Source organism: Diorhabda carinulata, chromosome 1 (genome assembly GCF_026250575.1).
Source record: "Diorhabda carinulata isolate Delta chromosome 1, icDioCari1.1, whole genome shotgun sequence".
Classification (NCBI taxonomy): domain Eukaryota; kingdom Metazoa; phylum Arthropoda; class Insecta; order Coleoptera; family Chrysomelidae; genus Diorhabda; species Diorhabda carinulata.
The window spans coordinates 38,580,759-38,597,652 of NC_079460.1; the positions used below are offsets into that span (position 1 = coordinate 38,580,759).

The following is a 16,894-nucleotide window of genomic DNA, read 5'->3' on the forward strand; positions in this document are numbered from 1 at the left end:
ATTAAAACACTGTATATTACAAACTTATCGAATTTCTTGATCGGCTGATTTTTAATAGGTTTTAGACCCAAAGATTGTATCAAAGGAATTTCCGTTTCACGATTTTTTTGTGAATGCTCCTCAACCTCTTTTCAAAGAACAATCATATGAAGAAGATTTAGAAGTAGCAGAAAGCTGCTTCAGGTATATAGATCATATATTTAAGGAACTGGAAGAATTTAGAGCATTCGAACTGTTGAGGTCAGGTTTAGATAGATCAAAGTACTTATTAGTTAAAGAAGCCAAGATAATTGCTATGACTTGTACACATGCTGCTCTAAAGAGAAAAGAGTTAGTAGAAATTGGTAAGTGAAGAGCTTTGTTTTTTCGTTTGCTTTTCATATCTTCTCCACTTGTCTACCACTCTTCGATCTACTCAAGTGCCCAAACTAACTTAACTGTACTTGTTATTTGAGTTACACGCTCGTTCACTTTCTTAATCTTGGTTTTTGATTCTAACTATGTTTCCTCCCTTTAAATTAACTAAATAATCCATGTTGGTGGCTTGTTTTTTATTTCTTTCTTACATTTAAGGTTTGGTGTTAAATTTTGAAACTGATATTAATCTCTGTCATACTTTCCTGCATTTGGTGTTCTTTGTGCAAAGTTTATTATATTATTTGTGTAAGTGCTGATTTCAGATTAATTATTCTAATTTCTTATAACTTTATTACCTCATATTACATCACAAGTTATTTTGAATATTACTCCCCTATACCTTCCCATATTGGCAATAGTTTTTAGTTTTTCTATCAACTTGTCTTCTTGCAATAGCTGCAATTTTTAAATCTTATTTGGATTTAGTAACTATTATTTCACTATATTTTTGTCCTCGTAACTAATAAATATGCGTGCCTAATGAAGTTGGATTTTCTGAAATCATTGGTGATATTTATACGGAGCAGACTGTTAAACCAACACTCCCAAAGTATGACAATGAATTGTGTTAGTGTAGCAGCAATAAATAGTGTACTTGAAATGTTTGCTTTACTTGTCATTTTACCAACTTTTTAGGTTTTAGATACGATAATATACTAATGGAAGAGTCTGCTCAAATTTTGGAAATAGAGACATTTATTCCATTACTACTGCAAAACCCTCATGATGGTTTCAATAGATTGAAAAGATGGATTATGATTGGTGATCATCATCAATTACCTCCCGTTATAAAAAATATGGCATTCCAAAAATATTCAAATATGGAACAAAGTTTATTTACAAGATTGGTTAGATTAGGGGTTCCAACAATTGAACTTGACGGTCAGGGTCGTGCCAGACCAAGGTAAGTAAATTATGAGAACTTTATTATTAAACCAGTTTGCCCTTAAGCCCGCAACTGTTTAACCTGATAGATTACAGCAAGAGGATATTCACTTTCAACGGACGCAATAAAAATAATCTATTATGCCGATGACGCTGTAATTGTGGCAGAGAGTGAAGACGACTTACAGCAGCTCCTATACTCATTCTACGTAAAAGCTAAAACCTTTAACATACAAGTATCCACCGCAAAAACTAAAACCCTTGTCATTTATAAATAAATAAAACCATAGAACAGATAATGTCATTTGACTACCTAAGCACACAAATCAGCACAGACCAGAACAGAATAAATGAAATAAAAGGACAAGCAAACCAAGCCAGCCGAATATCAGGCGCACTCCGGGACATTATCTGGAATAATACCAGTATGATCAAAAGGGCAAAAGTTAAAATATACAAAACCTGCGTTAGACCCATATTGACATATGCTACAGAAACAAGAGCGGACAACAAAAGAACTAAAAACATCATTCGAACAACAGAAATGAAAATACTCAGAAACATATGCGGGTACACACTAAGACAGAAAGAGAAACACAGACATAAGACACGAATGTGAGGTGGAAGACATAGTCAGATGAATGGATTCATGGACATCAACATCCCAAGGATGACAAGTTGGAAACTACAGCCATAAGGCCTACAATACGTTGAAGAAGAAGTTTGAACTATATCGCTCTTATATTTATGTATGTTGCGTTTTTGCACTTATCTTTGATATCTTTTACAGCATCTGTAATTTATACAAATGGAGATATAAAAACTTAGGTAATTTGAAACATGTGGAAAACTGGAGAGAATATCAACTTGCTAACCCTGGATTTGTTTTTGATTTTCAATTAATTGATGTACAAGATTTTAATGGTAATGGAGAAAGTGAACCAAGTCCATATTTCTATCAGGTATGAGACATATTAATTACAAATAAATTTTATTTGATCAAAAAATTAGATATGACTTTTTGATTAGGTTAGTTAAATGAAAAAAAAAACAACGTCACTATTAATATAAAAATCCCTTCTTCCATTCTTCTTATTTTCACAACTCTAGTTTTTTTTAACTCCTTGCATAATTTTCTACTTCTTCCTTAAATTTCATTTTATATTTACATTCTTTATTATTCACTTTTTACATGTCCCCTTTTGCTGCGCTTCTTATGTTGAGTTAGTCATATACTTTAAATGTCTTTTTGTTTTTATGTCTCATTTCAGGCTTTCTCATATCAAGTTCACTTTTTGTTACTAATTTTGTATTACAAATTCTAGAATCTTGCTGAAGCTGAATATTGCGTTGCTACTTTTATGTTTATGAGACTAATAGGCTATCCGGCAAACAAAATTACAATACTGACGACTTATAATGGACAAAAACATCTGATAAGAGATGTTATTAACACCAGATGTGCCAATAATCCATTGATGGGACGTCCTCATAAAGTAAGTATTGTGAAAAAAATCATGAAGTATTTTTAATAATCATCATATTATAGATTACAACAGTTGACAAATACCAAGGACAACAAAACAATTACATTATCCTGTCGCTAGTGAGAACTAAAGCTGTCGGTCATTTAAGAGATGTGAGAAGACTTGTAGTTGCTATGTCCCGTGCTAGATTAGGATTATACATATTTGCCAGAGTGTCTTTATTCCAAAATTGCTTTGAGCTCACTCCCGCTTTTGAACAGGTAATCTTAAGGTTTTTAATTATATTAGCCTTCAGCTTTTATGAATGAGGGTAGTATACTTTTTAATGATAGCAATCATTAGTTTGTTCCAATTGGTATAACTTCTCAACATTACCAAATGTATAATCAATAGTACTTTTGTTTCACAACCCAAACTTGTTATTTACAGTATAATTTTAAAATAAAATTTGTGTCTCCCATTTAGTATTGTAGATAGTAAAGAGCTGATTTTAACCTGATATTTGATCTCTATATCACAGATAAACAGTAATGTAACTTGTATTCTATTTTATTTTCAATAACTGTTACTTTATTCTTTTAGTTAACTTCACGGCCTACAAAGTTACATATAGTACTAAATGAGTACTATCCACCAACACGTTACAATAATCAAAAACCTTTAGGTAAACCAATGATTGTTGAAGATATGACCCATATGGCAAACTTTGTTTACGATTTCTATATTCAAAGGGTAAAACAATTAAAACATTATTATAAGGTGAGTTACGATTGTTAACCAAGTATTGCATTTTACTCCATAAACACATTAAGATATCTCTTTTTTTTGTATTACTACCATAATATCTGTTCTAGTCTGATGAGACATGGGAAAAACCAGGCGATGTTCTAACTCAACCTCATGAAGGGTTCATTTCTTCTCATCCAGGTGAAGATAGGGATACAGATAGTGAAAATGAAGATTCAGGGAAGCAGTTACCAGTACCTATTCAAGATGAACCAATTGAAGAGGACTCTCATGAAATTACTACTCAAAATGTGATAGAAAACACAACACAAAGTGGAAGAATTAATGATAATGGAGAACTTCTGACCAGAGATGTATATATGGAAGAACTTTCTGCCATAGATGATGAAATGGCAGAAAATTCAACCAGAGATGCAGAAATGGAAGATAACAATGCAACAGATACTGGTGAAATTGAAAACGATGAATGATATTTTGAAATAATACAAATGTTAATTTTCTAAACAAAATGTTTTTAATAATTTTATAAATAAAATTTACTCAAATAAACTTTATTTTACTTTCCCTTCATCCACAGTGTTTTGTGTATTCACTAGTCTACTTTGTAATTCATTAGATTGGCAAATACCTTCAGTCAAAATTTTAGGTAAAGCGTTTTCAGTTTCTTCTTCACTTTCATCTTCATCTGAACTCAGCTCTAATCCATCATCAACCCTAAAAATGTTGAATTAAAATTAAAGGGAGTTGTGCATAAATGTAATTGAGATTATGAACTCATAAGTTTTTTTTTGATCTTTTTTTTTTCTTGAAATATCTTTTCGATATTTTGGGAACATTTTTTTTTTAAGTGAAAAGAAAACATAAGAGGGTAACCCTATTATACTCAAGTAGTTCGAGTGGTGCCTGCCATGTGGAAATACCCATGGATAGGAGTCCCAATAAATTGACATTCTGGGCATCTGCAGGCGAAATCGGTGTTCATTAGCTATGTCTGCCTATCAAGTAGGTCTTGCAAATACTTCTCTAGGTAGGATTATAGTAGACAGCTCGGAAAAGCATCTGCTGAGGTAATATTGGTAAATCAAAAGTCATGTCAATTTATCTATGCTTTAGGCATGAGTTTTTGGTGTACTTTGGATCACCTATAAGTCGAATTGCAGATATATTTTCTGCAAACCCAAATATACAAAAAATCTAACTGAATTCTCAAAAGAATTGATTTAAAAATTTTTATTGGATATTGACTATATTCTCAGAGTACATTTGAATTAATAAATGGAAATTTAAATCTTAAAATGATATGAAAAGATAAAAAGTAACATACCATAATTTTGGTTTTTTCTTCTTTATTGGTACATCCTGAACATGTTTCCGTTTGGTACTCATTGAACTGCTACTTGAAGCTTGCAGTCCTTGAAGAACTGCATCTTCAACAATTTCTGGAAGTTCAGATCTTTCTTTGTCATATTCTGGATCTTTGAATTCATGTTTTGGTTGTTCACATTGTTTTTCCAACTTTTTCCTTCTTCTCTCTTTTGCCTCTTTTTCCCTTTCAGCTTGCTGATTAATCCAATTTTTTAATCTACAAAATAAATAACAAGCCTATTTTAATATGTGTTCGAATATATGTACAATCACAATTCCAATTATTATTTGTTTTGATTAACCTTTTTTCTTCATTAATATCTCTCAGTCTCCTTCCACTCAAATCTCTACATGCTTCTCTGTTAGTTGTTTTTTCAATTTGTGCTCCAATAGCCCGCAACATTGATCCAAAACCACCTTTTCCGCCCAACACTCTAGGAACAATACGAGTAAAAGAAAGATCTTCATTTTTAATAATGGTGCCCGATTGAACTATTTTTCCATTATGAAGAAGGTAATAAGCATCAGAAGACAATCTCTGCAAATACATCATATAAGTAAAAATTTATTTTATATGAAATTATTCTTACAAGACACGAGTTTATTTTATCGTATAAGTCGCCACCACTTATAGAGGCATCGATTTCTGCTACGACATTCTTGATATCCATAATTCTGAAAGTGTTATAAAGATGTTTAGTTTGGATTTTAAATAATATGGGTGGCGATCAATATAATATATGTAATCTGTATTACATATATGTATGATACCAACAATAGATAACTTTTCTGTCAACTTTCACTTCTTCATTTTATGGCCTCAGCTACAGCGACTATTCGTTGTACATACATGTAGAATCTACTCGCAATGACCTCTAGATATTCTTGGGTCAAGTAATCACATTTACTATTGAAACACCTTCTCCATACAAAACGTTCTCAGAGAGTTGCGTTTTCATAATCCTTTTTTTTTTGTAGCTCTCAATTGAGTATTCAGGTTATTGACTTTTTTCCTAGCATTGGTTAGTTCCTTTCTCAACTATTCATTTTTTTCTTGCAATAACTGCTTCCTACCTCCAATTCCCATAGAACTCTTTCAACCACTCTTTATTCTTTATACAATGCTCATAGCATAGAATCCTACGTTCTGTGCTGGGATCAGCAATCAGTTAATCTTTTTACTATCCTTCCAGGATACAGATGATGAAAGAATTTTTCGGAAACTATGATCGGGTTATGACCTCAATGTTCGGAAACTAACCGGATCACGTTCACTGCTATTTGTAAACTAATAGACTCGAGTTGTACTCATATAATATGATCTTTCTATCCTGGTAGAAAATCGGAAATATCCTGGCAGAATAATGATAGATTTGATAGAAAAATTGCACATGGTTAGCTTCGTTATTATTTGTATAAAAGGAAAAATACTACTGAATAATTTGCACCCCCTAAAAGTGAAGAAATTGATAATTATATCAAATTTTCTATTTGCAGCTCTCAACAAAAATAATTTTTTAAGGACAGATCAGCTACTCCAATAGTCGTACCTTCTTTTCCTAGCGGTAGATAATCTTGATTCTAGCAGAAAATTAATAAACAAATAAAACCATGTGCGATTTTTATATAAAATCAATCATTATATGCCAGGATCTTTCCGATTGGTAGACCAGTTTCTCTATGGCTTTTGGAACTTATTTATTTCCCTTATATGGTTGTTTATTAATTCATGAGCAGCGTAATTGATAAATTACTAAGATATGCAGTTTATTGAAGATCTATCTTTCTTAAGATCAAAGTTTCCAAAAAGCACTAACAATATTAAACCTGATCTTCAATGTTGTAGGTTTTCCGTGGTTCTCCTGTAATCCGGTAAACTTGTTTGCTAGCCAAATGGCTGACGATAGGAAATGATGCTGTTTGGTTTGCCAAGCCTTTGATCCTATCATTTCAGCTCTTTAATCTACCACGATTCTAGCCTTGCTGAGGAAAGTTTTCCTTATATCAGGCCGAACCTTAAATACTCCCCATCCCATTAAAAAGCAACCCAACCTCTCCTCTCTATATTAAACCTCAATTATATTTTAAAGTAAATGTTATAGAAATGAAACTTTTGTCAGTTCAAAAATATTTATTAATTTATATTGATTACTATAAATTTATTGTAAATCAAAGATATATCTATATACTTCCTAGGATAAGTTCAAATAAAATAAATACTATGAATACTATTTCTGGTTTAAAGTACATATGTGGGTACAGAAAAATCCAGAATTACCTACATAATCAGGCCTCTTAATGGTCTAAATAAATTAATTAAAATTAGGAAAATATCAAAAAAGAAATATTAAAAATCCATCCAATTGCTCAAATACTCCATTAATATATTTTTTAACAATAACCATCTTACTTTCTTTTTTTCTGTTTTTTGGATTTATTCAACAGTTGAGCAGGTGTAGATGACTTTTCTTTGTGCAGTTTTAACCACTCATGTTTTCTAATATTTTCCAAAGTAAATCTTTTATTTATATTTGGTTCCAAAATATGACGAACCAACGATTTGACCATTTTTGATAGGTTATCCCTTACTCTTGATTGGAAAGCCCAATTTTTAGTCATTTGGTTATGTACCAAATCCACACAACTTATATCGTCAAAAGGCAAGGTGGTATTAAGCATGACAAACAATATGACTCCTAATGACCAAACATCAGATAATTTTGGATCGTAGGGTGTACCAATGATTACTTCAGGTGCTGCATAAGCTGAAGAACCGCAGTAAGTATCACTAAGTATTTTTTTATTTCGAGAATCTACGCAGAATCTTGCAAAACCAAAATCAGCTAATTTAATGTTGAATTTTGCAGATAAAAGTATATTGTCGCATTTTAAGTCTCTGTGTGCAATGTTTATTCCATGGAGATAGTGAAGTCCGCAAATCATTTGTTTGAACCATAGTCTAGCATGATTTTCAGGTATTGGACCATTTCTGTGAATGTAGTCCAAAAGGTCACCGTTCTCAGCATATCTTTAAAAAAATTAAAAAAAAAACATCAGTGTACACTTTACAGCAGTTTGCAAACTTGGCATTTTATGTTCCAAATTGTTATACTAACATGTTCCATAATTTAATGAAATAATTGTACTTACCCCATAAAAATAAAAACTCTGGTGTCTCTCTGTAAAATGCTGTGTAAAGAAATGATATATTTGTTGTTAATTTGAGCGAGTATTTCCAGCTCACGAGTTAAAAATCTATTCAAAAAATTCTTCGAAGCCTTTTTTTTATCAAATATTTTACAGGCCAGACGTACTTTCTTCGGGTTAGTTTTAGTGGTATCGACATAATCGGCTAAATGTACGGTAGCATATGAACCTTGACCAATTTTCTTCCCAATTAGGTAACCCTTTTCTACAAAAGCATTTATTTCGGAATCTTTTGGACTCAAAGGAATCGTCAGTTGTTTGATACGTAGAATATTATCCATTGAGACAAATCACCAAAAATTTTCTATTTCAATTAACTCTTTCTTTGGTTTTAATAGACGTGAGATTTGGAGCGAAAAAAAAAATTTTCAAAATGACATTAGTAATATTTGACAGTACCTATAAAAGTTATTTATTTATATGTTACTTGATACTTTTGAATTTAAAAAAAGAGAACATAGAGTGAACAAGCCTAGATAAAAAAAACTATTATTATTTATAAAATGGAAGAAAGTCATAATTCAATATTAAAAAATATATTCCTAACTTAAAATCTTTTTGTAATTAAACAGTGAACATATCAAGTAAAAGAGCACCAAATACATTCTAAACGTGAAATATCGATTACATATAAGCAACATTTTTTTCTTGCGGTAGATGAGTGATAAAACGGAGCTGACGGTACTAAAAAGGTATTTCACCAAGTGAAAATTTTCATTTTACTTTATAGATTCATCATACTTTGATTTGGAATAGAATTTGGTTAAAATTAGAAAATGTTCAGTTCCAAACTTAAGTTCATTAGGTAAATAAACCCAATAATATATTTCCAGGTAGTAAAATTATGTAAATTTTCTTATTTTTACAAACAGCAATTTTAATTTATTTTGAAAAATATTTTCTCACTTTTTTTATTACATTTTCATGATTTTTTTTTATTTTTACAACCCTCACGACTTGGGTATGGCTGTAAAGATAAATTATAATTTCCATATCTACTATTAATTTGCATAGAAGCTAGGGTATAAATACATTTCACTATCAACTGTAGGGTCATAAGCATAAAAATGAAGACGTTTGTAATATTATCAACTTTTTTAACATGTTATGTTTTAGGTAAGTCAAAAGATTTACTTTTAGGGCCTTGTAAATAAATTATTTAGTTGTTTATAGGAATTTCATCAAAAACATCCACTAACAGACCTTTTAAGCTTAGGAAAAGCTAGATTTGAAATCAATATAAATGACTAATCTATTTTGTCAGGTTGTTTCTAAATATTTAGTTATAATAATTATAAACAGTCTTTTTTGTATTTGAGACTTGAGAAATGATAAAACATTATGAATATAGGTTTCTTCTTAGATAGTCTTGTTCATCAAATACATTTCATAAAATTTAGATCTATACAAGTTTAAATCTATTTAATAAATAAAAAATTAATTAATAACTAATATTTCACAATTTTTTATCTTTATATAATATTTTAGTGCCCTCTATGTGTTTGGGTAATTTTTTAACTTTTGGATACCGATAATTTCATTTGACTGATTTTTAATAATTGTGTATACTTTGCCTAATTATGTTTCTTTTTTCAATTTCGTTTTCTATATTTTTCTATAGGTAAATAATCGTAATAAATATAGTAAATAACAATAATAATAATCTTCTTTAGCATCACAACGCAGAAATGAAATTATGCAACACAAAAATTGGAACTTAATTCCTTTGTCAAAATGTGGATTGACAAAAAATCCAAATAGGATAGTACATGGGGAATATGCAAAACAAGGCCAATTTCCATGGATTTCCCAATTATTTCTTACTAAAAAAATGGATAAGTTTATATGCGGAGGAGCATTAATAAATAATCGCTATATACTTACAGCTGCACATTGCGTTTATGGAAATGAAAAAAACATGTAAGAATCTATTTATTCAAATTAAATTTATAGACTATTTAATATTTAAAAAAATATTCTATTGAACAACCTTATTGGGGAAGTTTAGTTAACTAAAACAACGTGAAAAAATATGCATCCACCAGGATCTTTGGCGATAGAAAACGTTCTGGGCGTCCACGAAAAATCACAACAGCTGAAGATAAACGTATTGATGAGTAAACCTTATCAACGACTCACGGGCTTAGAGACAGCAGATCAAATAAATGAATCTAGAGAAGAGTGGCAATGAAGAAACCTCTTTTAAAACATCAAAGCGATTGCAGTGGGCTAAATAACAAAAATTGAACGTATGAAGAGTGGGAGAGATTTATGGAATGATGAGTCGAAATTTGAGGTTTTTGGGTCTAAGAAAAGAGTGTTTGTGCGCAGATCAAAGGAAAAATGGATGTTGGATTCTTGTGTAGTCTTTACTGTAAAACATTGTTGCTTTCTTTCTGGATCGTATAAATGCACCCAAGTCTCATCCATATTAACAATTCGGTTTAAGAAGTCTACATCGTTTTCAAATCGAGCACAGATCGAACGCCCCTTAACTCTATTGACTAAAACAAATGAGGGAATCCTATAGAAATATTTAACCCTGTTCTGGCTGGATATGTATTAGTTGTTCAATTAAATTAATTGAATAAATTAAAAACACTCTAGCAAAAAAACATTGGTTTATAATCACATATTAGAATCATTCTTTTGAATTGATTTTCAGAAAAAAAGTCCGGCTTGGGGATTCTTTAGTTAAACATGAAAGATGTCTAGGCTGTTCACCAAAAACGTACAGGGTAGAAAACATTACTATCCATCCAGAATTCTCACAAATAGCCTATGAAAATGATATAGCTCTCATTAGGTTGGACGAAAATGTTGAATATAACTGTAAGTAAACTTGCAACTGAAGGATTGAAACTGGAAAATGCAAAATTTTATCAAAAAAAATGAACCATTCTCTAACAATTTCAGTGTTTATTAGACCTATTTGTTTACCTATGAATGAGGTTCTGGACGAAACGTTTGTCGGCGAAAAAATTGATATCGCCGGTTGGGGCAAAGATGATTCCGATGAATATTCAAAACTCTTGAAATACATTACCATTCCACTCAGAGATAAATGTGTCTGTAGTGAGGAATATGAACTGAATCTCTCAGATGGTCAACTCTGTGCTGGAGTCATGGGTGGAGGTGACAGTTGCCAGGGCGATTCTGGAGGACCAATGGTATGGAGTCGAAAAGAATCTTTTGTCAACAAAAATTATGTTATAGGTAAGTACATTTTGAATAAGACATTCTTGAAAAACCTTATTACTTTTTAACCATACAGGTATCGTATCATTTGGAAAAGAATCTTGTGGTGAAGGACCAGCCGTGTATACCAACGTAATTCATTATATAAAATGGATTTTAGATAACATCTATGATGAAGAGGCAGAACCTACCGAAATTATCAATATAGAAAATGAATTGTGGTAAATTTATTCTATCATGTAATATATTGATTATATACTACATCATTAAAATTTGTTTAGTTACTGATAAAACCATTTCTAATTGTATAAACAATATATCCATTGAATAATGGAATCACTGCTAATGAACTAGGTGAGTTTGACGTATGCAACTATTTTCACCTACATCCGGTTAAATAAACTTTCTATATTCAAAATATGTCGATTCTTTCTATTAATACCAAAATTTATAATATTTTACGACTATATAGATCATTTTAGGAACTATTGACGCATTAGTTACTTTCATAAGACATTACTTAGATTTAAAAAGTACAATTTGGCCCATGTATTAAAATATTTTTTTTAATCCCAAAATCTGAAATACGATTCAAGATCGTTTACAAATTTTTATTTACATCATTAATTTACAATTTATACTAGGATTTCATCCAGCTGGGCTATTCTGCTGTTGATACACTAGTGACCAATAATAACCTCCCAATTTCTTCAGTTCTTCATGTGTTCCCATCTAAAATTAAAACAAATTGTAATAAGAAACAAGATTCAAAAATTTTTTATCAAGTTACTATAAGGTTTTCAATGCAGACTTTAAATAACTAACGTTTATAACACGTACATTAGGCTTCAACCAACAGTTGAATCTCAACTTTTGGTTAACTGTACTTCATAATACCGACCCTTAATCTATTAACTAAAATATCTAAAAAAATCCTTAAACACTAAAGATCAGAAATATAACAGTGACATAAACAACAATTCAATTTGGCTGAAATCAAAGATTATAAGAAATATATATTCATGAGAATTGTATAGTTAACAAAAAATTAACTTGCCTCGACTATTTTTCCTTTATTTAAAACAACGATTAGATCTGCATTTTGAATTGTGGACAATCTATGAGCAATTACTATGACTGTCCTACCCTTCCGAGCTTTTTCCAACGCAAATAGTACAATCTTTTCTGATTCCGAATCTAACGCACTAAAATAAAAATATATAAAAAAACAGTACGGAAATCATTTTTATTTAATCAAGTTTAATAAGAAGACTACATGTTGAAAAAATGGAGAAACGCATACCTAAGAAAAATAACATAGCTCCACAATGCCAGATACTTAACAGTAAAAAAGAATAATATTTGTGTTATTTAATATGTTATTTGTATAAAATGAAAAAATTACCTCGTTGCCTCATCTAACAATAGAACAGCTGGATTTTTTAAAAGTGCCCGGGCAATAGCAATTCTTTGTTTTTGGCCCCCTGATAGGGTTACACCCCTTTCTCCTACAGGTGTATTATACCCTAATGGAAAATTTGTTATAAAATCATCTGCATTTGCCAAAAGTGCTGCTTGTTTTACCTGAAATATGTATTTCTGAATCATGATACTTTCTTGTGAGCTGCTTGAAAATAAATAAATATTTGGAACGTTTACCCATGTTTGAAGACAATAACTTAATTACCAAAGCGCTGACAGTGTTGGTTTAGTTATATTGTAATGTTAATATTTTTATTCAAAAATGTTTTATTTTTTTCAACCGCGTAGTGAGGTAATGACAGTTTGAAATAATTATTAGATTAAATTGAATTACCTCCTCGTCAGTAGCATCTGGTTTGCCATAACGAATATTCTCCATAATTGAAGTACCAAAGAGTATTGGTTCTTGGCTTATTAAACCTAATATTTTTCCACGCAACCAAGAAGGATCTAAGTTTCTTATATCATATCCATCTATTGTTATACAACCATCTTTAACATCGTAAAATCTAAGATATAAATGTAAGAAATGAATAAATCTCACAACGAAACTCAATCAATTTTGTCAGTGCTATTTGGTTCATTCAACCATTATATACATGTAAAAATAAGTAGAAAGTTTTGAAGAATCTTTTGAATTTTAAATGTAGTAATAGTTGAAAATAAGGTCGGTTTGTTTAAGCTTACATTTTGTATTTTGAAACTATGGTACAGTCTTATGAAATTGAGAAATCTTAAAACATGAAATAGATAGAAATACAAGCAAATAATTCAAGACCCATACACTATTATCTTTCAAAATTTTGATACAAACCTTTCTAAAAGTGAAACGATTGTAGATTTTCCATTCCCAGAGGCTCCAACAATAGCAATAGTTTTACCTGCTGGTATTTTCAGATTAAATTCTTGTAGAATCATCTAAAAACAAATTTACTTTGGAATTAGGAGAAAAATTGATTTATCATTATCATTCACCTGTTGACTTCTGGTAGGATATGCAAAATAAACATTTTTAAATTCTATATCCCCTTTGATCAATTCATTTGGAAGTATATCTCCTCCCTTGAGAGACATATTTGGCATTTTATTAATATACTGAAAACAATTAAAAATCATAAACATAATTTATTTGTGGAATAGTCATGTCAATACATATATGATTGAGTGAAAACTTATAAAAATGACCAAGTTACTAAGTGAAATGTGAACTTACTGAGTTGGAGAATAAATATATCTGTATCATATACTATTACTTGAAACTCACCTCAAAAACCCTAGAACCGGCAGCTACTCCTCGAACTACTGATCCAAATAACAAAGATATTTGGGCTAAAGAGCGTTGTATTGTTTGAGAAGCCATTAAATATGCCATAACCTCTCCAGCTGATAATTGATTAGTTGCTAATAAATAACCACCCATATATAGAGTTGATAATACCATCCTAAAGGGGAAAAAAATCGGTATGTCAATGTAACACAATTTTTAATAATGAACACACTATTCGCTTATAATACCCCAACATAATAGGAGTAGAGGATATTTTGATTAAAGTCCAATTTATAGTTTATCATGTAGAAATTAAATGTGAATTTCTTTCCCGTGAAGGAGATACATTTGTATATATGTAGGATAAATCAAGTAAGTTTAGCTTGGTTATTTGCTTCAATTTCAAACACTTCTTCCTGCCATCATATCCTAGATCTTTATCTGTTCCATATGTCCTAACCATACATACTACATGGATGAAATTAGGAACCATTATATCTTCTAAAAAAACATATAACTCATTGTTCACTTTTCTTTCCTATTCTAGCTTGTGCCACCAAAAATTCTCAATAGTATTTTCCATTCCCATACTTCTGGACTTCATTAAAGCTAATTATTTACATTTCTAAATTAGCGTTAGTTTGATTTTAATATGAATTTCCATATTTTTAGCCCTGCATACAGCCAAGTAGTTTTTTTTTCATAAAACGATCAAATTGTTTGATAACATTTTCAAGCATTAAAAGTGTGAGTTTCATTGATTTATCAACATATATACATTTTTGTATAAATAAAAATTTGAAGTTTACCCATTAATAAACATATTAGTTCCTGCTTGAAAAAAACCAATGCCCAAGCCTAAATCGATACTCAACGATTTTGCCAGTTCAGCTTCAGAGTTAAAAAGTTGTATTTCTTGGTCTTCCATTGCAAATGCACGAACAGTCCTTATGTTACTAACTGCTTCATCTGCTACAGCTGTGGTCTTCTCTATCTGTAACAAAAGAAATTGTATTTGCCAAGTTTAATAATACTTCTGTTAGACAATTCAGTTGTGTTCTTGTGAATAGAGATTTTTTAGGTACTATATCTATTTGCTCAACTCATTTATTTAACTATAATTTATAAATAAAGAATCTTAAGTCCACAAATCATAAAACAAAGAAAAATGAAATGCTGGCTGTATTATATTATTTTATATTACTAAAAAATGTAGTTACCTGAGCTTGTGCTTTTCTGGAAACTGACCTTAGAAGAGTACCAAAAATGGTTCCTACAGCTATTACAGATGGTATGCACAGTAAAGAAACTAATGTCATTTGTGGAGATATCATAACCAAAGTAACTGAACAACCAACAATCTGTGTAGCAGCACGTAGTCCTCCAGACACAGTTTGCTTGAAACTACTTTTAAAATCTTGTACATCTGTGGTTAATCTGAAATATGTATATTTGAATAAGTTACTGAAATTAAATTCAAAACAAAACTTAGATTATTTATAAATAAGAATATTTTTATTTTTGTCAATTCATAGGAAGAGAAGAAACTTATTTTCAAAATGATGAATTTATTTTAAATTGATTTGATTTTACTAAATACCTATTAATAATTTCTCCTGTCCTTTGCTGATCGAAAAAAGCTATATCTTGTTTTACTATAGACTCAAATAAATCAGCTCTCATCCTATAAGCCATTTTTTCTCCTAAACTAGAAAGCATTGATATGTAGAAAAATGTACTTGCACTCTGAAAGTAGCAAATATGTTTTAATATATTGGGCAAAATTACAACTTTTTATATTTCTTACCTGCGCAATATACATTCCAATTAACTTAAAAGCTGGCTTTTTCATATCAGCAATGAATAATTGAGTATCTTTACTTTCATTGAATTTTGATAGAACATTTACTACACCACCTAAAACTTGAGGTATTTGTATATTTAATAATGCCACAACTAGAGCTCCCTAAAACAATAATTAACTTAAAATTATCAATATTTTATATGTGAGTATAACATACTACTACAGCTGCTATAAAGTACCAAATATGAGGTCTTAAGTATGTCCATAATCTAATCCAATCAAACTTTGCATTCCTCTCAGATGGATTCTCATAACCCACCATTCTAGTTTTCTTTGCTTCACATAATACCACATTACGAGAAAGATGTACTTTAATTATCAAACTACCAGGTAATGTTACTCCAAATGTTGTTAAATAGAAACGCGTAGATTGTGCTCCAGAATGTTTAGGTTTTGAAAGAATATTTTTAATATTAGCTGGTTTACTTATATACCAGACTAAAGTATTTCTATGAGAAAGTAATCTACAATAAGTAAAATGATGATTATATCACTTTTGTTATAAAGTAAAAAAATAAACTATTATATTTCATGATTAACGTACTTGTTATGTAAATTATTTTGAAGTAATTTCCACATTGTAAACGAAAGTATATATCACACATTTAATAAAATAAAAAAATAAGAGCTAAAACTATAGCAGTTTCAAATAAGTTTTGTGCATTTTCATTTGTCTAATTCAAATTATTTTTCATTTAAATATTGAGAATGATCTTCTTGTCATTTTAAAACTTTTAAATGGTTAAGTTACTCTTCTAGTCCGACATTGGATAATTTTCTGAAACTGACCACATATCAGGTATGCTATTTCATAGAGCTAAGCCTGTAGCAAAAATAATCACTAAAGGCCCGTTTACACGAGTTTAGTGAGCAAGTATTTAGTTAAGGGTAGTAAGTATTTAGTACAGGTACTAAACACTAAACTGTCTGTTCACACGGCTTAAAATTAACTAAACACTTAAACTAAATACTTGC

General features: G+C 30.3%; 5 protein-coding genes across 5 annotated transcripts in view; 2 read left to right on the top strand and 3 right to left on the bottom strand.

Moving 5' to 3' along the window:
• LOC130898365 (RNA helicase aquarius) overlaps positions 1-4,085 on the top strand; it is a 53,744-nt gene extending 49,659 nt beyond the window's left edge. The window contains exons 15-21 of the mRNA XM_057807627.1: positions 59-344; positions 1,054-1,321; positions 2,093-2,264; positions 2,628-2,798; positions 2,852-3,049; positions 3,372-3,548; positions 3,644-4,085. Of these exons, the coding sequence (XP_057663610.1) occupies positions 59-344; positions 1,054-1,321; positions 2,093-2,264; positions 2,628-2,798; positions 2,852-3,049; positions 3,372-3,548; positions 3,644-4,006 (1,635 nt within the window). The 3' untranslated portion in view covers positions 4,007-4,085. The remainder of the gene's footprint in view (positions 1-58; positions 345-1,053; positions 1,322-2,092; positions 2,265-2,627; positions 2,799-2,851; positions 3,050-3,371; positions 3,549-3,643) is intronic.
• LOC130898505 (splicing regulator SDE2) lies at positions 4,028-5,740 on the bottom strand. The gene is made up of 4 exons (XM_057807866.1): positions 5,492-5,740; positions 5,204-5,439; positions 4,861-5,118; positions 4,028-4,250 (listed from the first exon to the last, which is right to left on the bottom strand). The coding sequence occupies exons 1-4, from the start codon at positions 5,570-5,572 to the stop codon at positions 4,088-4,090; spliced, it is 738 nt and encodes a 245-aa protein (XP_057663849.1). The 5' UTR covers positions 5,573-5,740; the 3' UTR covers positions 4,028-4,087.
• A 1,272-nt stretch (positions 5,741-7,012) lies between these two features.
• Positions 7,013-8,448, bottom strand: LOC130898590 (testis-specific serine/threonine-protein kinase 3-like). The gene is made up of 2 exons (XM_057807997.1): positions 8,052-8,448; positions 7,013-7,929 (listed from the first exon to the last, which is right to left on the bottom strand). The coding sequence occupies exons 1-2, from the start codon at positions 8,387-8,389 to the stop codon at positions 7,308-7,310; spliced, it is 960 nt and encodes a 319-aa protein (XP_057663980.1). The 5' UTR covers positions 8,390-8,448; the 3' UTR covers positions 7,013-7,307.
• Positions 8,449-9,164: 716 nt separating this feature from the next.
• LOC130898608 (venom protease-like) lies at positions 9,165-11,599 on the top strand. Its single transcript, XM_057808021.1, has 5 exons — positions 9,165-9,224; positions 9,782-10,028; positions 10,774-10,940; positions 11,025-11,324; positions 11,383-11,599. The coding sequence occupies exons 1-5, from the start codon at positions 9,176-9,178 to the stop codon at positions 11,529-11,531; spliced, it is 912 nt and encodes a 303-aa protein (XP_057664004.1). The 5' UTR covers positions 9,165-9,175; the 3' UTR covers positions 11,532-11,599.
• A 255-nt stretch (positions 11,600-11,854) lies between these two features.
• Positions 11,855-16,844, bottom strand: LOC130898597 (mitochondrial potassium channel ATP-binding subunit). Its single transcript, XM_057808009.1, has 13 exons — positions 16,464-16,844; positions 16,077-16,383; positions 15,863-16,021; positions 15,656-15,801; positions 15,276-15,492; positions 14,865-15,049; positions 14,053-14,230; positions 13,764-13,883; positions 13,603-13,706; positions 13,123-13,297; positions 12,712-12,890; positions 12,364-12,511; positions 11,855-12,038 (listed from the first exon to the last, which is right to left on the bottom strand). The coding sequence occupies exons 1-13, from the start codon at positions 16,496-16,498 to the stop codon at positions 11,955-11,957; spliced, it is 2,037 nt and encodes a 678-aa protein (XP_057663992.1). The 5' UTR covers positions 16,499-16,844; the 3' UTR covers positions 11,855-11,954.
• Positions 16,845-16,894: the final 50 nt, after the last annotated feature.